Source organism: Lontra canadensis, unplaced genomic scaffold (assembly GCF_010015895.1).
Source record: "Lontra canadensis isolate GAN:19392208 unplaced genomic scaffold, GSC_riverotter_1.0 scaffold75, whole genome shotgun sequence".
In the NCBI taxonomy this organism is placed as follows: domain Eukaryota; kingdom Metazoa; phylum Chordata; class Mammalia; order Carnivora; family Mustelidae; genus Lontra; species Lontra canadensis.
The window spans coordinates 7,077,752-7,103,777 of NW_022631069.1; the positions used below are offsets into that span (position 1 = coordinate 7,077,752).

At 51.2% G+C, this 26,026-nt stretch overlaps 2 protein-coding genes across 7 annotated transcripts in view; one reads left to right on the forward strand and one right to left on the reverse strand.

Moving 5' to 3' along the window:
• Positions 1-10,604: 10,604 nt before the first annotated feature.
• Positions 10,605-19,840, reverse strand: TAFA3 (TAFA chemokine like family member 3). 6 transcript variants are annotated; one of them, XM_032881422.1, is made up of 7 exons: positions 19,762-19,840; positions 18,524-18,581; positions 17,022-17,239; positions 16,305-16,454; positions 15,423-15,547; positions 15,121-15,162; positions 14,671-14,965 (listed from the first exon to the last, which is right to left on the reverse strand). In XM_032881422.1, exons 3-7 carry the CDS (start codon positions 17,236-17,238, stop codon positions 14,912-14,914), a joined length of 588 nt encoding a protein of 195 aa, XP_032737313.1. In that variant the 5' UTR covers position 17,239; positions 18,524-18,581; positions 19,762-19,840; the 3' UTR covers positions 14,671-14,911. The 6 variants fall into 6 exon arrangements, with proteins under 6 accessions (XP_032737308.1, XP_032737311.1, XP_032737312.1 ...); XM_032881417.1 differs by lacking the exons at positions 14,671-14,965; positions 15,121-15,162; positions 19,762-19,840 and adding exons at positions 10,605-11,049; positions 13,505-13,599 and having other exon boundaries at positions 17,124-17,239; positions 18,524-18,555; XM_032881418.1 differs by lacking the exons at positions 14,671-14,965; positions 19,762-19,840 and adding an exon at positions 14,315-14,341 and having other exon boundaries at positions 17,124-17,239; positions 18,524-18,555.
• Positions 19,841-23,429: 3,589 nt separating this feature from the next.
• The window catches only part of PPM1J (protein phosphatase, Mg2+/Mn2+ dependent 1J), a 5,381-nt gene continuing 2,784 nt past the window's right edge, over positions 23,430-26,026 (forward strand). Inside the window, 3 exon segments of the mRNA XM_032881423.1 lie at positions 23,430-23,793; positions 25,136-25,250; positions 25,699-25,986. Coding sequence (XP_032737314.1) covers positions 23,468-23,793; positions 25,136-25,250; positions 25,699-25,986 — 729 coding nt within the window. The 5' untranslated portion in view covers positions 23,430-23,467.

The window sequence follows — 26,026 nt, forward strand, 5'->3', positions numbered from 1 at the left end:
ATTTTAAAAAAAAAATCTTTAAAAAAATCTCCTCCAGGGGCGCCTGGGTGGCTCAGTGGGTTAAGCTGCTGCCTTCGGCTCAGGTCATGATCTCAGGGTCCTGGGATCGAGTCCCGCATCGGGCTCTCTGCTCATCAGGGAGCCTGCTTCCCTCTCTCTCTCTGCCTGCCTCTCTGTCTACTTGTGATCTCTGTCTGTCAAATAAATAAATAAAATCTTAAAAAAAAAAATCTCCTCCAATGACATTACACTTTGGTGAACACTCCTGTAAGATATGAATATTTTCACACTTTGTGTTAGCTTAGAATGGTTCAACCACCTACCTTTTCCCCATCATCCTTACCGCCAAGTTCCCAAATACAGTCCCTCCAAAACTCTGAACTAAAAGTCAAATCTTTAGCCCTAGCACACACACACACCCTTTCTTTCTTTCTTTTTTTTAAAGATCTTATTTATTTATTTGACAGACAGAGATTACAAGTAGACAGAGAGGCAGGCAGAGAGAGGAAGGGAAGCAGGCTCCCTCCTGAGCAGAGAGAGAGCCCGATTCGGGGCTCAATCTCAGGACCCTGGGATCATGACCTGGGCTGAAGGCAGAGGCTTTAACCCACTGAGCCGCCCAGGCATCCCAACACACACCCTTTCTTTAGTGTCTGTCTATACCTCTGGCCATCTCTCCTTCCAGGCAAAATGAGTAACTGTGTGTATCCCTCAAATTTCTGCATACTGGGAAGACTTAAGGGTCCCCCCTGAGCAGGGCAGGAGTGCAGCAACTCTCTACCTTCAGGTAGTACCCAAAATAACACAAATCATACAGAACCAACTCATACCATGCAGAACCATCAGTAAAGCAGGTCAACCTTTTTTTGTTCCTCAGTCAACTGGTCCTAGAGACCTTCTTCTGAGACCGTATGTATGGGGTGAGAAAAAGGAGGCAGTTTAGTAGGAATAGAAGCCATGGGAACCTGAGGCACTTGTTCACACAACTTCCTTTTGCCTTTAAGACTTGCTCAAGTCCAGTGATGTGTGCATAACCCTCCCACCGAGATACTGCTATGAATGCCCATCTCTTTGGCTTTGTGACCAAAGAACACCCTGTTTATGATGGGCAGTTCAGGCCATCAGTAATATAGTCACAATAAAAAATTGAATCTATAGTACTGTCCAGTAAGTGCTGGAAGCTTCCAGAAGGAAAGCAGTCATCTGAAGAGAATGGCTGAGTTTGATCTGTAACCCTAGGGTTTATTCTGATTCATCTTCAGAGGCTGCCAAAGATTCTACAAAGTGTCTGTGGCTCCATACGTTGCCAGACACTTCAGGCCCAAGGGACAGAGAAGTTGACACAGCATCCTACACTTTTTTGCAGAGCTTACTCTTGTTCTGGATCCTACTCAAAATGGAGAGTCTTTTGACTTTTCCAACAAATTAGTGAGAACAGCATGCCCAAATGAAGAACATGTTATTTCTGAAAGCCGAAGAGGCCCACTATGCATTGTACCGCTTCCTTACTGGTAGTGTTGAGGTTCATGATCAAAGGAATGAGACTGATACAAAGCAAAGGTCAAGCAAAGCTTTATTTCGTGCCAAGCATCAAGAATCAAACTGACCGGTCAGGGCTGTCTCTTACGAAAAGGTGACGATGACGACCCCGGCAAGGCCGCTCCCAACGTGGCCGCTCTGGACGAGGCTGCTCCCTAGACAGGGCTGCTCCCCAGACAGGGGCTGCTCCGGCGAGGCCGCTCCCCAGGCAAGGCTGCTCCTGACTAGGCCACTCACCGAGGAGGCCTCATGTCGAGGAAGCCACTCCCGGAATGAAGTTCCTCCCCGGAATGACACTGCTCCCACAAGGCCGCTCGGCGGGGCCGCGGCTCGGGGTGGCGGGGCCGCTGGCGGCTCTCACGGCTCTGACAGCTCTGACAAGAGCTCTGACAGCTCTGACAGCTGTTACAAGAGCTCTGACAGCTCTTACAAGAGCTCTGATGGCTCTGACAGCTCTCCTGGCTCTGACAACTCTCCTATTCCTCCAACGGCTCTCCTTCTTCTTCTCCTTCTTCTTCTCTGGCTCTCCTTCTTCTTCTGACGGCTCCCCTTCTTCTCCGACGACTCTCCTACTCCTCCCCAGCCTCAGCCTCGCAGACTAACCTTTATAGGGGTGGTTGAGCCCCGCCCACACACAGGTGGCCAATGGGATTTAAACTCACCTCAGTAAATATTTGCGCGCCCCTCTGATTGTATGTCTTCCCCTGGCCTGACTTGCCCTTGTATCTAGGCATTGCAAGTAAGTTCCTCTGGGAGGGGCAGGGTCAATCTAAGTTCACTGTAACAAAATGGCTCCCTCTGGCCAACCAGGCCCTTACAGTAGGAGTGGCCAAAGGCAGCAACTTGTCTTCCATCTGAGCAGAGATATTTTGACATGGCCCCAGTCACCAGGCTCCTGGACAATTTACCACGGTGGCAATCTCCCTAATTTCCATAGGATTTATTTCATGCCAGCCGGCACGCATAGGTCTTACCAAAGTGTCTAGAGGACTTGCTATTTCCCACTTTCCAGGTCCTTCCATCAAGATGGCATCCGTGGTGTTGACAAAGCCCTGAGGAAGGGGACTGAAGGTGTATCGTTGGCCCTTCCGGCTGAAAGTTAACTGCTTCTGATGATCTTTACTAACAGGTGTAAAGAAACAACGTTTGCCAGACCAATAGCTGAGTAACAGGTGCAAGGTTGTCTTTGCTCCAGCAGAGAAACCATGTGTGGGATAGAAGCTGAAATTGAGTCAGCCTGATTAAGTTTATGATAATCCACGGTTATTCCCCCAAATCCATCTTTATGCTACTCACAGGACAAGCAAGCGAGTTGAAAGAGGATAATCACTTCTCCAGATCAGCAGAAATAGTCTACCGCCTTGATTTAGAACGTGGCAGTATTTGAGAATAGTTGATACCTACCTTTCTTTTCCTGACCCTTGGGGCCTCCGCCCAGATTCTGAGATGGGAAGAGTCCCATTTAACATACTGTTCCCTATATAAAGAGCCGAACACAGTGCTTAATACAAGGTAGACATTCACTAATAGAGGTGATGGTGGGTGGTCAAACATGGGGATCAATCTCGCCTTTGAAATGGCTGGAGTCCTCTCCCCCTAAGCCAGACTGAAAAGGAGTTTTAAGCCTCATGTAAGTTTTAAAAAGTAGCTGCCTGGTCCTCCTTATCTTGTCTACATGTCTCTTACAAATACAATGTTTACAGCCACCGGAGTCCAGTAGCTTCCGTACAGCAGGCACACACCCAGATCTACAACTCACACTCAGTACAAATCACAAGTCCCAGGAGGTCAGGATCCAGCTTAGCTGCTCACACTGGGGGATGAGAGCAATGAGTGCTCTCCTGTTCTGGAGTCCCAGCTCAGTCCTAGTAGGTGGAGTGGGAATGTGCATAGCCCTGGGTAGCCAGTGTGTGCTGGCCTGACATCCCGGCTGGCATCTGTCTGGATTAGTCAGTCTTTGTGCCAATCTACCTTTTCTACATGGTAACTATCAGCCTTGTTTGTGGGCAGATACCCAAACCCACAGATGCACAGAATTGCCAGCAGCGTGTGTGTACATAGAGTTACATCTTAACTCAGAGGTGCACATGCAGTTTCTTTCCTTGAAGTTACATAAACTTGGAAAATATGAACCGAGCTGATCTGAGGTGTGATAACATATTGTTGGGTCCCTGAATAAAGGGTCCATGGTCAAAGGAGCGAGACTGATACAAAGCGAAGTTCAAGCAAAGCTTTATTTCGCGCCAAGCATCAAGAATCAAACCAACCATCCAACAGACTGGTCGGGGCTGCCCCTTACAGAGAGGGTGACCCCGACCAGTCTGTTGGACGGTCGGTTTGATTGTTGATGCTTGGCACGAAATAAAGCTTTGCTTGACCTTTGCTTTGTATCAGTCTCACTCCTTTGACCATGGACCCATTATTGGGGGACCCAACATTGGGGGCTCGTCCGGGATCAAACAACGAGAACTGAGCCAGCATCAAAATTTCTAGGAAAAGCCTCCGGAGGTAAGATCTCCAGATTTTATTCTGTGAGATCCGGTCTGTCTGTCTGGTTGCAGAGCTCCAGGGTATGGCCCACCAGGGAGAAGCTGGATGCATCCATGCTCCCCAGGGCTGGAATGGATGCAGGGATGCCCCATCCCTCTTCTGGTAGATCGTCTAGAGGGTTCAAGTACCCCTAGGCAGTCAGGGGGCTGAGAAAACCCCCACCAGCGGGTGGTTGCGGGAGTCCGAGAAAATCTCCACCGGCTGCTGGGTCTGGTTGTCTTTGTCTTGTCTTTTTGTTGCCTGTTGTGTGGCTTGTCCCTAGGGGACCAAGAAAATCCCCACTGGTGAGCGTCTCTAGGGGGCCAAGAAAACCCCCACCAGTAGCAGGCTCTGGGTGAGGGCCGCTGGGTCTGCAGTTGTTTTTGTCCTGTCTTTTTGTTGTCTGTTGCGTTGTTTGTTGTGTTTGAAGAAATGGACCAAGCAGAGAGTAAAGGGACTCTGACTTTCATCTCTCCGTTCCTCCTAATAGATGTGGGGCTTCTCTCTTACTCATTTCATGTGTTAATGGCTGTAACTGGAGCCAACTGTGGTTAGTCTAACTCAAGACAGAGACTTTAAGGAATATTCCCAAGCAGCTGCCAAAACTCCCTTTGTTTTGGGGACATTCCTTGCCCTCTCTGGCCCGACGTGGACTGCCTAGCCCCTCCCCCTTGCTGGCAGGAAAGCATGGCGTCTACTCCTTTCTTGGAGCTGATGAGCCCTAGAACGGGGAACCCTTTCTCTGCCTTTTGGTGGCACTTTGTTCTGTTCTTCACTGTTGGGAAACAAGAAGAACACCCCCTGGATCTAACACCCCCCACTCTGGATCTTCCCACCCGGGTCTCAGGTAAACATTCGAAGCAGAGTGGGCCCAGGTGGAACGTAAATCAGTATTTGAACTAAGTTAGGTTTGTTGGGTTAATAAGGATGAACATATCTTTAACAGTAGTAAACGCAAAACTTCAGAGTTTTTACTTAAGGTCAAATAAACTCGTGTTATTTGTTAAAATCTGTTAATAATGAGATGACTAAACTGATGGTTAATTGTCTGTCTCAAAGTTTTAATGGGTAATTGTTAAAGTAGCTTTCAAAGTCTTTGGTCACCTGAAACATTAAACCAAATGGGATAAAATGCTAGAGCATTGGTTGCTGGAACTAGGTTTGTGATTTTGAAATCTGTTGGTAAACATGTTTTGTGCTTGACTGCTGTTGCAACAGTTCACAATTGGTTAATATTTAGTCTTCACTAGAGGTTAAGGTATTTCTAAGTACAAAATTCTGCTAAGTGTAACTAAGACTGATGGAAATAAGGGAAGCAACTCTGTATGTAGCAAAGTAAGAAAAGGTAATTTTGTCCTAAATGAAATGGTTGTTTGGAAGAAAATGACTTGGGACAAAACCTGAATGTAAAGGAAAATTATAGAAGGTTTGTGAAGGAAAATCTTCAGGAGAAAAAATTTAGGTATGGTCAGGATGGACTAAGAAAAAAAGAGAGAAAAAGATGAGATGCCTGATCCTGTTTGAATAAGAAAGAAAGAAAAACAGCCCCAAGGTGATTTAGCACTCTCCTGAGGTGCCTCTCTCTCTCTATATATATATATTATACTTCCACATGAAAGGGCCATTTGACCTTGAGAGACTGCGAAGACACCCCGTTTCCATCCCCCATTGTACCACTGGTGTGGGACAGGAGACAGGCCTCGGAGGGCAAACAGAGCACCTGCCCTAGGGTTTAGGCTCGCCCTGCTGATTTCAGTGGACCCAAGGCTGGGCTCTCCTGGACAGCCGAGGCTCACCTCCGCCCTGCTGGACCAACAATAGGAGGCCAGGGATAACTGACTGGATCTGCCCATTGAACCAGGAAAGCCCTGGGGCCACTGTCTGAGCTAGACCCATCTGTAAAGAATGGAAGGGGAGTCTGATCACTTCCCATTAGCCAGGGATACCCGGGGATGGGGGTGGGTGTCCAACCTGTTTAAATCTGAACAGTGCCTGACTGTGTGAATGTGTCTGTATGGCTCCACCTCTTCGGCTAGGAGTCTGATTGGGCTGCATCCTGAGTCTCGCAGGGTGTCATATGGCATAATGGTCACCTACTCCACGGAGTAGCCTGGTCCAGGGCTTATACAGACAGACCTTAGCTAAGACGCTCCTAAGTTCCCATGAGGGATGCGAGCAGGACAGCATCTGAAAGATCCCCCTCCCTTTTGTCTGCGACATCATTCACAATGGGAGGGAAACCCAGTAAACCCACTATCTTAAGACTGCATGCTTAAGAATAAAAAGGGAAGACACTGGTATAAAAAAGCTGGTTTTCTCTCTGTTTAAAAGGGCAAAATTTTCTTAGGTTAATTGATCTGTTAAAAAAAAAATGTAAATGGTTTTCTCTTTGCCTGCCCAGAGTTGTAAATGAGGTCTCTTTGATTGACTCATAAGGCTTTCCCTTGATATGCTAAGTTACTCAGGGAGTACTGCTAAACCAATGATAAACTTTGGGTTACATTTGGGTAAATGCTGTAACTACTCTAGAGGTTCTATACATTTCCTAAAGTTTTAATGTTTTGATAAGGGTCATCGTTTGATATTTAACCATATCTGTTCAGAGTTTTTGTCATTTGTAATTGTTTTAATTCTCTTGTAAGATGAATTCCGCCCTAAAGGAAATTCATATGGGAGACTTTCAGGACAAATACAGGTCTTTGATATGTTAAAATCCTGAAACTGAAATGAATAAGAATTTCCAGAAGTAAAAGCTGCATTTGGACTAAACCAGAATTAGCGACATGGAAAGCAACATAGGACTAGATGAACTGGAAGATTGTAATGTTGTGTCTCTTGATGTTTTGTCTTATTTTAAGCATTACTGGTTCTGTAATGTTTGCTCTTCCAGACTAAGCAGACTTTTTCTTAAGTTATCTGTAACTTACAGAGATGTAAAAGTACTCATTTGTAAACAAATCAAGGCATTCAACTTTTCTCTCTATCTGAACTCTCTGAAACCAAAAGGTCTCAGCGGAGTATTCTTTCTTCCATGGCAATCAGTCATTTGCATAAGTTCAATAAGAATCTGTTCTCCTTGTAACAGGACAGTATTGGAAACTGGTTATTTTACCAAGGCTTTGACTGGAATGTCATATTTGAAAAGACTCAGATATGACTAGACAGCTTAAGGGAACTAAGGTTGACTTTATAAAACCTGGAGCTGTAAAGCCCCTTGGAACTGTTGGCCTGATACCTTGCTTACAGAGTTCCCAGCAGCCTCACCAGGTAAGTAAAGGATGTCACTTCCTGGCAGGATACTTTGGGAACCTCAGGAAGAGGAATTTGCCCAAATCGACAAGTACTGCAGGCATGTCCAATGGCAACTACGTGGCTTGGCTTCTGGCCCAGAGAGGCTACTAAAACTTCAACCTAGAGATTCCTTATAAGAAGTTCCAGCAAAGCAGATTCTAAAAGATTTATATGATCACACTCACTGTTCTTTCTGAGCTTATGTGAATAATTAGGCCAAGTTTGTTAAAACTGGACTTGTCCTTCAAATGAATTAGTCCTGATTTGGCTATCGCTGGGAATGAGGGTTATTTTAGAAAGAAAAATTATGTTTTAATAACACACCTTTATGGCTAGATTTGATTGTCTTTACTCTGCAGGAGAAATGGTATCAGCTGTCAACAATGAAAGCACAGCTTTGTCAGAGCCATGCCACTTATTTAGGCTTTGATCTCCACAAGGGAGTTTCTTGGGATGCTGGGCTACTGTAGGCTGTGGATACCGCGGTTCATAGAGATGGCCCAACCTCTCTACGAACTGGCTAAGGGAGGACTCACTATGATAGAGTGTATAGCTGAGGCAAAGGAGCATTTTGGGAATTACAAACAGCCTTACTGAGTGCCCCAGCATTGGCCATCCCAGATGTTACCAAGCCCTTCCATTTGTATGTGGATGAAAAGGCAGGGATGGCCAAAAGAGTTTTGACTCAGACTCTGGGGCCTTGGCAAAGGCCAGTAGCCTATCTTAGCAAGAAACTAGATCCAGTAGCAGCTGGGTCCCCAACCCTTGCCTCTGAATAATTACTGCCACGGCCCTCCTGGTCAAGGATGCAAGTAAATTGACTTTGGGTCAAAATCTCATCTTGACCACCCCTCATGCTATCAAGGGCCTTCTCTGGACTCCACCAGACTAGTGGATGACAAATGCCCGAGTGACGGGATATCAGGCCCTCCTCCTCAATAAACCAAAAGTGACTTTCCTGCCCCATGGCAGTGCTAAATTCAGCCACATTGCTGCTGGAGGAGCTGGCTGACCACCCACATGACTGTGGGAGGTCCTAATCCAGGTCACAAGAATAAGGTCGGATGTCAGAGACACTCCTCTCCTGGATGTGGAGATGACTCAGTTCACAGACGGGAGTAGTAACTACATGGTCGATGGAACAAGGTATGCGGGGGCTGCGGTGGTTTCTCCTGAGCAGGAACTCTGGATGACAGCCCTGCCACATGGAACCTCGGCACAAAAAGCAGAGCTGATTGCACTCACCAAGGCACTGCAGGTGGCCAAGGGTAAGACCTCCAACATCTATACGGATGGTAGGCTGGGTAGAGACTTTTTCTGCTAAACATGAGATGGCAGGAGTGGTAGCCAAAAAGGCTACTAGAGGTTTTGGTTACCTCTCACGATTGGGTCATACAATGGCCCTGCATTTGTGAGTTCAGTCTCACAGGCATTGGCCAAGGCCGTGGGCACTAATTGGAAACTACATTGTGCCTACCGGCCCCAGAGTTCCGGGCAAGGAGAGAGAATGAACTGGACTCTTAAAGGGACCTTGACAAAGCTAATTCTGGAGACTGGCGGTGGATGGGTGGTTCTCCTTCCTTTTGCCCTCCTCAGGGCAAGATGTACATCCTGCTTAAACAAGTCATTGCAGGCATTGCAGTCCATCTTGGAAGGAGCCTTCACGGGGATCTGAACTGCCCACACCGGGATGGAGATGGAGGTGGAACCACATCCCTACCAACCTGGGGACTTGGTTTGGATACGCTACCACCAAGTGGGAAACTTGGAGCCTTGTTGGAAGGGACCATTTATTGTCATCCTGACCACCCCCACGGCAATAAAGTTGAGGGCATTGGGGCCTGGATTTGCACAGGTCACATCAAAAGAGCCAAGGATGAGGACGCCCCCTAGAGATGGATGCTGCTGCCGATGGACCCCACTGATCGTGGACTAAAGCTAAGACTCAAAAACAAAAAACAAAAAACAAAAAACCAATGAGTTCATTAAGTTCATTGTTGCTCCTGATGTTAAAGTATAGGTGGGAAATATAGACAATTAGGGCTTGACATAGTATTTCTAGAAAAAGGGGGGGCTCTGTGTAGCCCTAGGAGAGAAATGCTGTTTCTGGGTAAATCACACTGGAGTCATTAAAAACAGGCTGGCAGCCATGAAAAGAGACTAGAAGAGTCAAGGATTTGATTAATCTCCAAAGAAAAGGGGGGGAATGTAAGGTCCTATTTAGCCAGAGGGGCCCCACTTTGGTTGAGCAGCCATTTTGTTGTTTATGCAGTAAAACTTAAATTGACCCTGCCCCTCCCAGGGGAATTTACTTAAAAGCAAGTCCAGGAAACCAGTCCCAAATAACTACACTCAAATACAAGGGTGGGTCAGGTCAGGTAGAGATAACAGCCCGAATGCAGGGATGAGTTGGGTCAGGTGGAGACATCCAATCAGTAGAGCGGGCATACTGTCTCCCTAGCTACCAAGGAGTGTGGGCCCCGCCTTTTGGGCGCCAATTCTGACCAAGGTGATAGGCTAGTTCACATAGCTACTATAGGTGAATTGTAATTCAATTGGCCACCCCTGTGTGACCTAGCATGACTGTGCAGCTTTCTCTGTGTGTTGCAATCTCATTGGCCACCTGTGTGTGGCCAGGCTCAACCGCATGGCCTTTGCTCTATAAAAGTTAGTCTGTGAGGCAGGGAGGGATCGCCCTCTCTGTAAAGGGTGGCCCCGACCCGTTTGTTTGACGTTCCGCTTGGTTCTTGATGCTTGGCACAAAATAAAGCTTTGCTTGATCTTCGCTTTGTATCAGTCTCACTCCTTTGACCATGGACCCATTATTGGGGGACCCAACAATATTGAGGAAGCATTTATCTGCTTCAAGTCTTTCTCTTGGCCTCCTAGTCTTTATGTCTTCATTCCTTTGGTTGTTAGGTCTCACAAATGGCACTGGAAAGGATTAAAGGGGATACAGGCACAGCCTCCAAGAAATACCAAACCCAGAAATATAACATTGAATCATCATTTTCCAGATTGCAGGCACATACTGAGAAAGGTTCAATTTAAACAGGAGGGGGGAGAAACACAAAAAAACAAACAAACCAAAAAAAAACAGGAGGCCAGGGATTGGCAAAAGTTTACAAGAAAGGGTCTGATAGTAAATATTTTAGGCTCTGTGGGCATTATGGTTTCTTTGTAGTGACTCAGCTGCTGTCCCAGTAGGGAAGTAGTCCCAGACAATAACAAACAAATGAGTAGAGTTATGTTCCAATAAAACTTTATTTGCAAAGGCAGTCGGTGGGCCAGATTCAACCCAGGGGCCTTAGTTTGCAGAACCCCACACTAGAATCTATAGAAGACAGAAGCCATCAAAACTGGCTTCACGGGTCTTCTGAACTTTGATAGGGGCTCCATTCTATCTCCTTCAGAAAGGACAAAAATCCACTGTTTTGGGTGTGGCATCAGCTTTCTTCTGATTATTTTGATTTGTTTTGTTTTGCTGTGCTTTGGTATTTTGATGTTCCTCTGAATGAGTTTTCTCGATCCCTCCTTTTTGTCTTTATTTCTCTCTTTCTGTGAATATCTCTAAATGCTTCCCATTCTTCATTTGTCCTTTTGCACCCACAGGGTTTGGAGATTGTAGAATGAGACTCTTTCACATCCATCCTTGCTAAAAATCCTGGCTTCTTTTCAGGTTCCTCATCTGTATGGGAGTACAGAGGCAATGTACAGCCAAGAACACTCATCTGGATCACTGGGTTGGATGTACCACCACCTTGCTGTGTGACTTTGAGCCAATCACCTAACCTCTCAGAGACTCCCTTTCCTCATCTGTCAAATGAGAGAGTTGGCTAACTGATCTAGCTACAGCCTCAACCTGAGGCAACTGTCTGAGGCAATTAATGACAATGTCACTCATAGACCTTAATGAAACCCACTGGAGGTCACAGAAATTAACCACATGATCTCTGGTACTTGACAACCTTCCTAAGGCTTATGCAACTGAGGGGGTGGGCATACTAGCTAAACTGAGAGAATCTGAGAGCCCAGCCCAGAGACAAATGACTCCAGGACACCTATGCTCCAGGAAAATTAATTTGCATTCCTAACCTTCCATTAAAGTAGCTACAAAATGGCCAAAAATATTGACTCAGTTGGAAACAGGACTCTAGAGAGCTACTGTTGGAGGTGGGAGGCTTTCTCTTCTCCACTAGACCCTCCTGTGTTGTGTGGAGCTCTTCCAGCCAGATAAAGGACAGCCCTCAAAACCCACCAAATAAATGGATGAGTAGGTCATGAGGAAATGGAGGCAAATTTCAGTGCCAGAGGAAAGAGGCTTTCTCTGCAAGCACAGAGGAGGGACCTCAGGGAGGATCAGGGAACCAGGATTCTGGCTGAGGCAGGGGTTGGTGGTGGTGGTTAGCTGAGGTAGGGGCTGTGGGTGAAATTTATACAGCATCATCCTCACTCTCTCGGGCTCCCCCAGCTCCTACCCCAGCAGCCTGTGGATGAAGCAAATGGGCAAGGGGCTGTCCCCCAGCCCCCAATTTTCCTGTACACAGTCTCAAGGGATGGGGAGGGAGTAGAGAAGCCCACATCCTGGCTTTCAGAAGAGCAGGCCTTTATTGTGTGACTCTGCTAAAGCTGCCTCATTTGTAGTCTAAATAATTTAGTCACCAATCTCTCAAGGAGCATTAGAAGGAAAACAAAACCCAACTCAGCCCCTCCACTTCACCGAAGGCAGGCCAGGAGGCTGGGAGGCAGCCCCAAGCTGCATAGAAGGCCTCCCTTCAAAGGTTCACAAGGACTGGCAACCTTCCAAAAACGGCCTGGGGTCTGGTTTTGTACAGCCCTTGAGCTAAGAATGGTTGTTACGTTTTTAAAAAGGCTTTTTTATTTTATTTATTTTTATTTATTTATTTATTTTTTTTTAATTTATTTGACAGACAGAGATCACAAGTAGGCAGAGAGGCAGGCAGAGAGAGAGGAGGAAGCAGGCTCCCCGCTGAGCAGAGAGCCCGACGCGGGGCTCGATCCCAGGACCCTGGGATCATGACCTGAGCCGAAAGCAGAGGCTTTAACCCACTGAGCCACCCAGGCGCCCCTAAAAAGGCTTTTTTAAAAGACAAAACACACAACAACAAAGAAAAACATGTCAGAGACTGTATATGGCTTGTAAAGCTTAAAATAATTGCTATCTGGTCCTTCCCAGAAAGTGTGCTAACCCCCTAGCCCATTCCCCAGCCTTAAAGGAAGAGCTGACACCCTCAGACCTACTCCTTGACGACCCCACTCCCTGACCCCACCATGTGCAGAGATTCAACGTCAGAGAGTTCTGATATTTACAGACGAGTGAGAAGCTGGCATCATTTTCCACCCCATTGCCCAAGCCAGAACGAAACAAAAACAAGAAGAAACACCCTTGAGTGGAGTGAACGATCTTGGTTCTACTGCTACGGGAAGGAGAGGAAGCAGCAATGATGGGCTAAGGTTCAGCCTCAGCTCATCATCCGGGGGTCAGAGGTCAGCATCATCCTGGTTGGTCTCTGCTGACAACCTTCCCTTCAAGCTCCATGCCCTCGACACACACCCTGAGATCCTGGTGATCCCAGCGGATCCCAGCTGATCCTAGAGGTAACTTGTACTGATGAGATACCCAACTAGCCCCTGTCTCTGAGTCCCTAAAGCCTATGTCAGTCTGACTCTGCCAACCCTCAATCCTGGACAGAGGCTCCATCCAGCCCTGCAAGGGCTCCCCTATGGCCCAGCACGGCCTTTGAAGGAAGGGGACTGTGACCAGTCCTGGACTCCACCCAGAGCCTCTCCTGGAGGCAGAGCCTCTGAGAATTCCATACAGGCTAAGTCCTCGGGAAGAGATGTGTCAGACTAGACACAATGGGGCTGCTGGCTCAGAGTGCCCGGATGTAACTGGGCTGAGCAATCTCTGGCTATCACGGGGCCCGGTAGTAATTTTGGGGGCTGAGGGCCCAGTGGAGATCCAGTGGTCCCACATGCTGGCATGTAAGTATTCTGGACTACTTCAGGTAACAGGGACCTGTTCTAGAGTCTCCCAAGAAAAATGTTGCTGCTATCCTGCCAGTCCCCTGAAGGCTTCTCTTCTTAAGATACAAACAACATGGAAGGCCCAGGTTGAATCCCATATCTGGGTTAAGCAAAAAGCCTTAGAGATTTGGAAGCCCAAACTGGGAGATCTGGGGCAGGTCCTCTTTCCATTTTGGGACTCAGCTTCCTCATCTGTTAAAATAAGCAAACAAACAAAAACTTGAAGTCTTTGCATGGGAGTGATTTTAAGGGCCTGATTGTCCCATTCCCAATGAACAGCCAAAACCAGGCCACAACTCTGCAGAGCTTTGCTGGAAAGTTGTCTGGCTTCATGTCAGCTTTCACTCCCCAAGTCAACCCAGTCCCATGCAAATGAGGTACAGCTGGTCTCTCATGGGGGGAAATGTTTTCCTTGGGCATGTTGGCAGCTTGCTGGGTGTTCAGACTGACGTGAGGGAGGGACATGGCAGGTGGTGAATGTGACTTCTTGTCTTCTTGCCTTGTGCTGAGGGGTTGGCCAAAGGGCCATGGGGGTCTCACCCTCACACCCCCAACATGTCCACAGAACATGACCCATATATGGTCTACATGGTATGGTCCCATACCATGCGCTTTAACCTCAATTAGCTCAGCTGTCTTTCAACAACTCTCCAACTTGACTGGACATTCCTCAAGGGCAGGAACTGTATCTTGACCTTCTTCTGGGTCCCCCAGGAGAACCCAGCACAACACCAGGTATGTGGCCAGAGATCTGTCCTTATCTGTTGAGTAACTCAACTGAGGTGCCCCCTGGGAAGAGTGATTCTTCACTTGGCACAGGGCACGTGTCCAGATAAGTGAATCTCCACTTTTGCTGGCTGATAATACCATTCTTCAGTCCATGGCTCAGTCAAGCTGTCCTGTCCAGCAAGTGACCCAAGAGCTATCGTGTGACCTAGAGAGCAGGCGATGGAGGGAGAAAGGAATGGAGAAAGGAATGCCCAAGACTCCCCAGGAGGTGAAGGTCATATGAAGGTCATCACTGCTGTTCCCTTATCCCTAAAGCAGTGCAGACTGGGGAGCACAGTAAATCAAACACACCTCAGAGCACTTGCTTCAGACTGGTGACCCAAACTGTAGGCACAGCATCTATGGGCGACAAACGCAAAACTATAAAACAGTGACAAATGTCACAAGCCCGGTGGTGAGTCTCACTCTCTCCTGGTCTTAACCAGGCTCAGAATGGCTGTCTCCCTTGCCTGCTTGTAGCTAGAAAGCGCTACACTTTTCCTAGCTGTGATCCTTCTCTTCTGTGCTCCCCAAATATGTGGCTCTCTTCAGAGCCCCAAAGGCTGCCTTCTCTTCTGTTTATGTGTCTGCTTGTTTGCTCTCCCGGTGGTGGGAAGGGATCTGCCTTGCCTCAAGTGTCACTCATCTTTACAAATGGTGATGGCACAGCCATGCCACTGATTAGTTATGACACACATGGAATTGCTAATGAGTTTGATACAATTTTAATTACTCCTTATTCTGTGGCGGCAGGCAGTAAACCACGAAAGTAATAATCCTCTTGGGTGCCCTCAAGGTAAGATGAGAGGAAGACAGGTGTGAGCTGTAGGGAGTTAATCCTGGGGGTGGGGGTGGGGGTGGGGTCTGCGGCAGGGGTGGGCGGGCAGAGGGGCTCCCTGCACAGACTCCCCTCTGAATTATCTGGACCATTTCCTAATTCTCTACCTTGTTCTTATGGACCTGCCATTTTCTTGGAGACAAACTCACCTTAGGGAGAAGAGGAAACCAAGGCATATGGAGCATCAAGGATTGGCCCAGACACATCAGACTTCAAATCCCGAGGTCCTAACTCCGGTCCCCAGAGTGGAGACAGTCCAGAGGGACTGTCCGGGCATGTGCCCACATAACTCACGGATCTCACCTGAGGACACAGATCTCCTCGAAGCCCCCCCCCCCCAGCCCTGTCCCTCCACACCCAATTCGAAGGGGGAAGAGTAGGGAGGGATAGAGGGGCCGTCCCTGGATACCTTGGTGGTTTTGACTTTGTGTCGGCTGCTGCAGCTCCATCCTGACAGATCCGGGAGCACTCTGCACTCCTCCCCCGGCAGGCAGGGCTCCATCTGACACCACCACTTCCGCAAGACGATGGAGGCTGTGGGAGCAGGGGACAAGGAGAGGCAGGGCCAGATCTCCAAGGAGCCCTCTGGTGGGCAGGTGTGGGTGTGAGCCCAAGTGGGCACCTTTACAGCCCTGCCACGTGAGGGAGCTCAAGAGCACGGGTGGGATCCTCGGAGAGGGGTGGGTGTGAGTGACCCCTGTGTGTCCACGTCAAGGCCACAGGGGAACAAGAGGAGGGTGTGTGTACGAGGCCGATGGAGGAGCAGGAGGGGAAGAGGTCAAGGTCTGCTGCCCAGTTTGGGAGCAAAGATTTGTGAGACAGAATGTCTCATCTCCCGCCCATCAGGCAGGGAGTGCGGATAAGAGAAAGGGCCCTCAGGAACAGAACCCCTCCTTCTCTATGGAGCGGGCAGTCCCATCTGCCCTCCTCCCTGCAGAGGTTACCCATTATTTCAGACTGATCACAAAAGCCCTGGGATGGTATGAAATTGTAACCGAGCAGATGGTGCGGCCTAGACAGACCTTCTTTTTTTTTTTTTTTTTAAGATTTTATTTATTTATTTGACAGAGAGGTCACAAGCAGGCAGAGAGGCAGGCGGGGGGGTGCGGGGGGTGGGGGAGCAGGCTTCCTGCGGAGCAGAGAGCCCAATGCGGGACTCGATCCCAGGACCATGAGATCATGACCTGAGCCGAAGGCAGAGGCTTTAACCCACTGAGACACCCACGCGCCCCAGACAGACCTTCTTATCTCTGTGATTGGGCCCTCCCCAGTGGGCCGGTCTCTCACTCACCGTCCACGCAGGAGGGCTTTGCGCGGGTGGTGCCGGCCACCTGGCCGGAAAAGCAGGAGCACTTGACCGTCTGGGAGCGCTCCTCGATGCGGTTCCGGTTGCAGCAGCGATGAGTGGCAATCACCTCGCAGGCGCCCTGCTTCACCAGGACTGAAGTGGTGGAGGAGATCAGGGCCCAGCCCACTCAGGAAGCCCAGCTCTCCTCCCACCTGCCCTGCTTTTTCTCGGGCCCTCTTCCCAGCCGAGGGGAGGGGTGTTCAAAGGGTGGCCTGCTGCAGGGCAGGAGGAGGAAACACGAAATCCTCCTGCTCCTTCAGCGGTCTCGCTCGTCTTTCCTTCCGCCCCGGTGAGGCCGCGCTCAATCCTCTTCCGCAGACTCAGGCCCTTGGGCAGAAGAAGAAAGGTGGAATTCCCCACCAGTCCTACTTCCTCCGGGCTTCTTCCCGGTGAGGGCCCAGGGGCTTAAAATGCGTGGGGAGGATCATCGGCTTACACAGGCTTTAGCCATCCCAAAAGGAATACCACAGAATTAGGCCAGGAGGTTAGACTTAAGCCTCCTCCCCACCGCCTCTCTCCCTGCAGAACATGGTCTGGCCTGGAAGGAAAGGGAGCCACAGGTCTGCCCACAACTTCTCTGGGCTGGGATGACAGAGGGGGACAGATTTTCCTGGGTGAAAAACAGAAAAGGAGCCAGAAACCCTAGAATCCACATTTTACCTGTCCTTGGCGATCTGCCGGCTCTGGAATAGGGTGGAGCAGTGCCCAGCTCTCCAGGCCTCCAGGAAAACCCTACCCCAGGCTCTGTCACCTGCCCCAAACCTGTGGGAGTTGGCGGCTGCAAGGAAGCTGAGGCAAGGAGGGTCCACAGCAAGGCCAGGGAAAGTGCCAGCAGCCAGTGGCCCGTGCTCCGGTTCTGAGAGGTCCTCTCACACATCCTGGGGAGAGAAGCACACAGCCGGCTCAACACGGAGCAGGAGCTCAGCAGGGCCCAGCCCCAGCACCATGCGCTTTGGGAGGCCCAGAGGTGGGCAGGATGCACACCTTATCCCCAGTGGCCCTCAGCCTGGCACAAGATCACTGTACAAGGCGGTGACCGTCCGAGAGGGAGACTGTCCAGTTGGGAAAACCACCACGGAGAGCTTTGTGGGGGAGAGGCCTTTTAAGAGGGCCTTGAAGGGTCTTGGAGGGCCACGGGAGGAACTATACTGCTGACTCCCATTTTTTTGAGCCCTTGACCCGGGCATGTCACATACATGCTCCTGCAGCCTTCACAACTGTCCTACAAATTGGGATTATTTGTACCTATTTGACAGATGAGCAAACTGATCCTCACAAAGCCTGGACAGAACCAAAACAACCATCAATAAAGGAATGGCTAAATACATTTGTGGGGCATCTGTACAAATGCAGTTACATCCAGGCCGCTGTAACACAGAAGGAGGAAATGCTTTATGTACTGAGGCATGTAATGATCTCTAATAAGCCACCATGAAGGCTTATTGTGCACCACAATAAGTGTACCACAAAGTGCAGGATGGGGTGTAGAAAATGCCTTAAAGGGAGGGATTTTATATATGTTGCTTAAATATGTATAAGCTAGCTCTGGAAAAGGTACCAAAGAAAACCTAGTAATATTGAGTGTCACCAAGAGGGGGAACTGGTTCACTGAGAGATGGAGGTAGAAGGGAGACTTAATCTTTTTCCCTGTTGCTTTTTTACTGGGCGATGGGGGTGGGGTGTTAAACTGTAAGAACGTAAGCAATTCTTTTTCAACAATTTTAAATTTAGAAAAGAAGAAATGACACCAGGGCTAATGGAAGTCAAATGATTGCCCCAGGCCAGGCAGCACATGGGGGTGCCCGAGCCCAGAGCCCAGAAGCCTGGCCTATTCCTACCGCACCACTTGAGCTTCTCTTCCTCTAACCTTGATGGGTCAGGCCTCCCATCTATCCCAGAGGACGAGCTAGAGACAGAGGGGATCCCAAGGACACAGAGGCAGAGAGCAGCAGGGGGCTGCCCAGGCATAACAGGAGTCTGCCCCCTCCTCCACTGCACTGATGTCCTGCCCCCCTGGGACATCGCTGGAGTCCCTCAGGTGTCAGCACTGCCCTGGGATCACCAGAGGCCAAACCAAATGCTGGGACTGTGGATTGGGTTCTTGATCTCTGTCCGCACCACCATCCCCTCAACTGTCCCCTCTTCGGTGTCTCCTCACTCACTTTTTGGGGGATCTTTCAGCTTCTGTCTGTTCATCCACGGGCCTCAGACTTACTCCACCTAGGCAAGTAGGAAAGATCCTCGGGGGTGGTGTGGGCAGGAACAGAGGGAGCCTGTGGCCCTATAGGAGGTGAGGGAGCACCTGGGTGAGGACAAAAGGCGCCCTGGAGTAGAGCCCATTTCTGAAGCTGTTCCTCAAGGAGCAGGGCGGGGGGCAGAGGCTCTCCTCTGCCTTGCAGACTCTGGGAATACACAGGGCAGCTAGCCTGAGAAGAGTAGCCTGAGGATTTCTCTGGCCCAGGAGTGAAGCAGGGCAGACAGTGGGGAGGTGTCTAGGAATCAAGGCTATCACGGCTCTGGCCTTGGGAGGGAGCTGAAGGCCAGGGACGGATTTCTGAGCAGGATCTGACAAAATGTTGCTCCAAGAGGCTCCGGGAAAAGACCCCTACGTCTTGAATCCTTTTGCCTCCACCTCCTAGCTCCACTGCACCTGCGTCCTGGACTTGAGCGGAGCTGGCTCCATTCTGCCCCCGTCACTCCCATTTCCATTCTGGAGGGCTAGAATGGGGTGCCTCCGAGTCTCAGGGACCCCAGCCCGACAGCCTCTGCATTCTTCTGGAAGACCTCTCCTCCTTCAGCCTCCAAGGGGAGGTGGAGCTGAAGCAGGTAGGATGGTGGGGCTGAGAGGACTATGGGGACAGATGGAAGAAGTGGTGCCAGTACCCCAGAGATAGGTGTGTTCCACGGGTAAATGCTTCCCAGCCTTCTCAATGTATCTCTTTTCTGAGTGGGTATCTCCTCTCCCTGTCCCCTTCAGGAACCTTCATTTTGATCATTTCAAATACAGCTTTGTCTTCTCTCTCAGGCAGTCCTCATCCCTTTTTCCTTGAGCTGCCACACCATCCAACCCAGCTCTCCTCTGAACCCAAAGACCCTAAAGATGGGGGGGTGTGCTTTTGGGCTGAGCTCTCGGGCATTCTATTCCCTCCCTCGGGAGAAGGGGGAAAAGAAGCTTCTAGGGTTTGTTCTGGGCTTCCACACTCCTGCCTCAGTTTCCCAGACTGTTTTCCCCAAACCCGGATGCAAGGTATGGGGAGGCTGAATTAGCAGCCAGCATACCAGCATACCACCAGGAGAAGCTTTAAGTTTCCCTGTCTTCTCCCGGCCCCCTCCAGCGCCCACTCACTGCTCCAAATTCTGAGCCCCAGGATCCACCCGTCCCACGGCGGTGCCCACTTGCCTCTGAGTCCGGCACCAAGACTCCGAAAGGCGGACTTCAAGCGGGAGCGGCCGGCGCGAGTGCTGTCGAGTCTGGAGCCTCGTGTCCCTCACCAAGTTGCTGCCGCGTCCCCAAGGCGGCGGAGCTTTGGCCAAACTGGCATCACGGTCATGCCCGGCCCTGCTCCGCGCACGGAGACCTCCTGGCCCACCCCGCCAGCTCTTCGAGGCCAGCCGCGGTGTTTTGGAGGCTCCCGCCGGCAGGCCAGAGAGCGTGCAGCCGCCGCCTCCTCTGTCGCTGGGGACCGTCCCCGCTCCGCCAGCCCGGCGCGGGCACCACAGCCTCCTCCAGGACAGCTCCCCGCGCCGCACAGAGCGCTCGGCGGGGCGGGCTGGCCCAGACGGGCGCAGTGGCCCCTGGCGGCCGAGGCGAGAAGAGCGAAGAGAGGCCCTCCGGTCCCGCGGCGCTGTCTGCAGTCCCGGTGAACACCTCCCTGGGGCAGGCCGGGATAACCCAAAGAGGTCCATCAAAACCCTCCGTCTTGTGGCTTTAGGGGAGGGAGGGGGCTGTGTGTGAGGAGGGACTGCCAGGACCCCCAAGGGTTTTGACTCCTGAAGATTCTAAAATTGCACTGTCCAGTAGGATAGCCACTGATTCTATGTGATTATGTAAGTTTAAACATAAATTAGATAAAATCCAAAAATTGTTTCTTATTTGCACTGGGCTCAATAGTCACATGTAGCTGGGGATTACTGTATTGAAAAGATACAGAACATTCCCATCATTGCACAAAATTCTATTAGATAATACATTTCTAGATTGATATGTTAGCCCTTCACTGTGAAAATGTTAAAATCCAGGAGGGAAGAGCAAATGCTCTCTACCCTAGGAGTGGTGTCTTCAGGGACAGGAAGGACTAGAGGAGGCATGAGGGTGGAGGCTAAGCAGGCAGGAGGGCTGCAATAGACTGATGATGGGTCCTTATAGATGATGGCTATGAACCCCAACTTGAGAACCAAACTTGAGACCCCAAATCCTCATTATATGAGTTGCAATATAATTGCAATTTTGTAAATCTTTACAGGGTAAGAATCTGGATGTGGAAGCATTAGACAAATGGGAGAGAGAGGTGGTCTGTGAATTTGTCTCAGCAGGAGGGACACTCCTCATAGTTTAAGAAGGCTTTGTGATTGGAGTAATGGGGTGGGTAGAGGTAAGGGGGCCTACTTCTGAGCTCTGAGCCAATGCACGTGGCTTAGGATAAAGGGGCCTGTCTTGAGGATGCCCGGTCCCCCTTACTGGCCAAGGCCACACATACCCCTGGCAGGGCCAGGCACTAAACAGTCTCAGTTCTCAGAGAAGAGTATCTCCAAGTCTGACTCTCTACCCGTCCCCTTTCCTCTTCCCCTTTCTGCTGCCTCCGGGACTAGTAGAAATGATGACTTTCTTACCAGGTTCTGGGGCAGTCTGAGGATGGAGAAAGTGTGATGGTGTCAGGAATCAGAGGTAAGATGTTCAGAGAGAGGAGAGTCTTAGGATTTAGGTAGGGGGATGTGGTTCTGGAGCCCAAGAGTGCTGTTGACATCCCCACTACCCATCTGCTGCTGGAGCTAGGGATCTTTCTGTCCTGGCTCTGTGGCCTATTTGTAGCTACACCATGGTGGGTGCTGTGAAGAGCAGGTACCGGGGATCAGGGTGACACACAGAAGTGGGAAGCCAACTGCCCCAGAAACACTGAATAATAAAAATAGCCAGGATGTTATATTTTTTCATCAGTCTTGGCTTGCTGTTGTTGTTTATGCCATTTATCTGAGAGCTGATTCCAGTTTTTCTCGAACAGGAGGGAAATACTCATAGCAACAGCGTGGTTTTTGCCTCTGTTTGCCTTTGCCAGTCTATGGGCCTTTGCATCTGATTTGTTTTTCTTTTCTTGTGACTTCTATTTTTCTGGCTGTCTCTGCCCAGAGTGTAGGTATAATTACAACAAGTCTAAAGACTCAGTGAAGGGTCCCCTGAGTGGCTCAGTTGGTTAAGTGTCTGCCTTTTGACTCAGGTCATGATCTCAGGGTCCTGGTATCAAGCCCCATATTGAGCTTTCTGCTCAGTGGGGAGTCTATTTCTCCCTCTCCCTCTGCATCTCCCGCCCCCCACCCCCACCCCAGCTCATGATCTCTCTCAAATAAGTAAGTAAATAAATAAATAAATACCTGAATGACCATTATGAGATTTTTATTTGGAAGCTGGGAGGAAAGCCACTTCTTCTGGGACCCCAGGTCAACCTGCAGTCACTCGGAGGCACCAATAGTCTGAGCGGTCCTGGCGTTGAACTTGCCCTGCTTGTCCAGCCAGACAAGCTCAGGAAAAAAAAGGGCTATGTTCAGGGAGCATTCTGCCCACAGAGCCCAGTGATGGGGTCCCAACCATGAACTTGGTGCTAGTGATTCCTGAGAGCTACCCTGACTTACATTAGGGCCACAGGGCCTTGTCTCCATTTGGACAGTGCATGGGGCAAGAGGTGTCTCTAGAAATGTACTGATCAATTACCTGATAGCAGGCTTAGGAACAGGGCTCCTTGGACATCAAAGTTGGTATTACCGGTGCCTGCAAGCAAGCGCTTAGCCTGGCCTCTTTCTCCCCCTGGCGGTGCCTACAGATCTTGTTCAGCCTGCAGGCTCAGCCTCTGCAGGGGGGGGGGGGGAGGTGGAAGAGGGGGAACCCTCACTCTTCTCTCTGCCATTCACCTACTCCTTAGTCCTTCCTCCACGATCCAGACAAATCAGCTTGGTTCATCAGACAGAACGGAGTTTGGGCGTTTGGGGACTGGCACGGGTGTGAGTCATTGGCTGTGTGACCTCTTGAGACAAGTCCTGTAAACGACGGGTGCGTCATCGGTAAAAAGAACTTACCACCCACCTCGAAGGGCTGCTGTTTGGTATAAATGGTCTAATATGTGGAAAGTGCTTTGTAGCGAGACTACTATACAGTAAGTCGGAGCAGTTATTGTTATCCTTATTAACTAGCCGTGCTGTGGTCAGGGGAAGCCTAAATGTGGGAGGAAATTGGGTCCCGAGAAGCAAAGCGGAGTCAGAGCGGCAGCCGCTCTCTCAGATCTAGGTGGTCGTCAATGGGGAACAGCGCCGTCTGGAGCCCAAGAACCTAGCCCCGCCTCCCTAATTCAGGGTGGTCGGCTCCAGTCCGCGTCGTTAGCACCTCCAGCACCAGCTCCTCGCCCTCGCTCTCACTCCAGCAGCCCCAGCCAGAGGTGTTGTCACACCAGGTGCTTCACACCCAGCGGTGGCGGAAGCTGCTGGTTTCGCTCTGAGGTCACCAGCTCCATCACCCTCCGGGCAGGCTGGCTGCTACGAACCGAGGGCGAGGAGACCTTCCCCCCGTCACAATGGGGAAGTTCTAGCTGATGTCTCATCTAGAGCACGGCTGAAATAGGGTGTGCTTCCCTCCGTCCCCTTCCCATGACTGCAGACCCTACTGCCGCAAAGGAGCCGAGGCGGACGGAAGCCGAACAACGCGGCTTACTGAGCGGCGAGCTGATGGGGGCGGTGCCAGGGGCGGCCCAGAGCTGGAGGAAGTTTTGCCGGGACCCACCCTGCCCGCCCAGAGCCAATGGCGGGGGAGAGCCCGCAGGAGCGAGCACCGCCCACCGCGCGTCCTAGGGGGAGGGGCCCGCCTGGGGGCGGGGCCACGGCCGAGGGCGGGGCAGGGAGGCAGCATGCTAAACCGGGTGCGCTCGGCGGTGGCGCACCTGGTGAGCTCCGGGGGCGCCCCGCCTCCGCGCCCCAAGTCCCCAGACCTGCCCAACGCGCCGTCCCCGCAGACCGCCGCTCCTCCAGAAGCGCCCAGGAGTCCTCCGGCGACGGCTGGGAGCGGGAGTGCCGCGCCGGCGAAGACAGTAGAGGCTCGAGCGAGTTTCTCCCGACCGACCTTCCTGCAGCTGAGTCCGGGGGGGCTGCGACGCGCCGATGACCACGCTGGCCGGGCTGTGCAAAGCCCCCCGGACACGGGCCGTCGCCTGCCCTGGAGCACGGGCTACGCCGAGTGAGCGCCCCTGGGAACACCCTAGGCGGGATGGGACCCCCCATCTCCCAGCCCCTTCCCCAGCTGGGCATCCCGGGCGCTGGGATGCGTGCCCCTCGCCGTGCTCGGCGCGGGGAGCTCCCTTCTCCCAGGACCTTTGCTTTCCTTTGGGCTTCGGGCCGCACCTCTCTCCCCTCAAGCCCTTTCTCAAGTCGGTGCAGTCTTCCTCAGGCCTTCCAGCTCGTTGACTACCCTCACCGGCGCCGCCTCAGGACCTTCTTCCCTTCCAGAGCCCGGAGGGTGGAGGGCCCCGTGGAGGATGAGTTGGCCAGTTCTCAGTCGGGGCCCGGCAGTTTAATGGCTAAGGGAGGCGGGGTTTCGGGGGGGGGGGGGAGGTGCGCTTTTAATAGAGGAGATGGCGTTTGGAAAGACTCGCTCCTGGGCTTCCCGACCCCAGCGCCCCAGTTCTCTGTCCCTCTTACCGTTCCCCTCCCCCTCCACACCCAGAAATAGCCCGCGACACCAGGCGGCCTCAGGCTTCCTCAGGGGCGGGGGAGGGGGCCGCCCGAGGAAGCTGGAGGGTCCCCTTTGAATGCCTCTCGGAGGGAGGGCAATGGCTCGGGGCTGGCAGGGAAGTGGAACCCGGGTCTTAGTGGGGAGCAGGCGGCTGACTCCCGGCCGGGTGTATTTTTAATGTCTGTACTGGAAAAGCAGAACACTGAGGGAGATGGGGGCGCTGAGGCCGCCGAGGCTGGTGGCTGGTAGACCCGTGGCCCCACCATTAGCTCCTTTAGCTTTCTCTTTGGGAAGAGTTGGTGGTTCTGTGACTTCTGCGCAGTCCAGGTGGGCTTCTATCCCTACCCTATTTCAATTCCTGTTTCCCTATCTGGGCTGGAGCACTTCCTCACTGCCAAAGCCGCAGAAACTTTCACTGGATGATTTTAAGATAAAGGTGGGTGTGCCCATGAGGGTGGGGTGCTGTGGACAAAGCACTAGAAAAGTTGATTAGGCTTCAGGGTGGGATTGTAGGGGGTTGGCAAGCAGGGCAGTAAGACCCCTGCTGCCCCTGTCCAGCCCCTTCCCCAGCAGCCCGTGGGAGTGCCCCTTTTGCCAGGGATGGGGGAACCCAGGCAGGAACGTGCTGCTGCTGGCCTTCCTATGAGGTGGTGGGGCCCAGCACCCAGACAGTACTTGTGCCTTGCCCTGTCTCCCTTCTCCTCCTCTTTCTGGCCTGGATCCCAGGCGGCTGTGACCTTTCTCAGTTTGGCCAGCAGGCTAGAGAGGGTGTGTGTGTGTGTAAGGTGGGGGTTATTCCAGGACCTGGTCTGGCGTCCAACCTGATGTGGTCACTCTGGCCTGGCAGGGTCATCAACGCGGGCAAAAGCCGGCACAATGAGGACCAGGCTTGCTGTGAGGTGGTGTATGTGGAAGGACGGAGGAGTGTTTCAGGGACACCTAGGGAGCCTAGCCAAGGCCAGGTAAGCCCCCACCGCCTTCCCTTGACTCCAGAGATATGGTAACACCTCTCCCCGGGGATTCTAGGCATCCTGTTTTAAATCTCAGACCTAACTAACTCCTAACTCACTAGCTTTCTACCTCTGGCACAGAACTGGCATTGATCAATTAGAATGTCAGTGTAAATATTCAGTTTACCACTTAGAATATAAGTGCTCCCATCTTTATGGATGGTTTAATTCATTGCCAGTGTTTATTTTTGTGTCTTTTATCCTCTGAGTTTGGCTTTTTTGATGCTTTACTTTCTGACACATAATAGGTCCTTGGTAAATGAGCAAATAAATCTAATTTACTTTTCATACCAAACTCTGACCTCTTCTCTGATGTTTACATGGTTGCCCAGAGTCTTGCTCTTCTTCTTGTATCACACACACACAATCCCTTATTCACCTCCAATTTTTCCTCCGCCAGGGACTCTGCTTCTACTACTGGGGCCTGTTTGATGGGCATGCAGGGGGGGGAGCTGCTGAAATGGCCTCCAGGCTCCTGCATCGCCACATCCGGGAGCAGCTAAAGGACCTGGTAGAGATACTCCAGGACCCCTCGCCACCTCCCCTCTGCCTCCCGTCTACCCCAGGAGCTCCAGGTTCCTCTGATTCTTCTCACTTGGTTGGTCCTCCGTCCTGCTGGTCTTCACAGAAGGAAGTGACCCATGAGAGCCTGGTAGTGGGGGCCATTGAGAATGCCTTCCAGTTCATGGTGAGTGGGTGCCCCCCCCCCCCCCCCCCCCCCCCCCCCC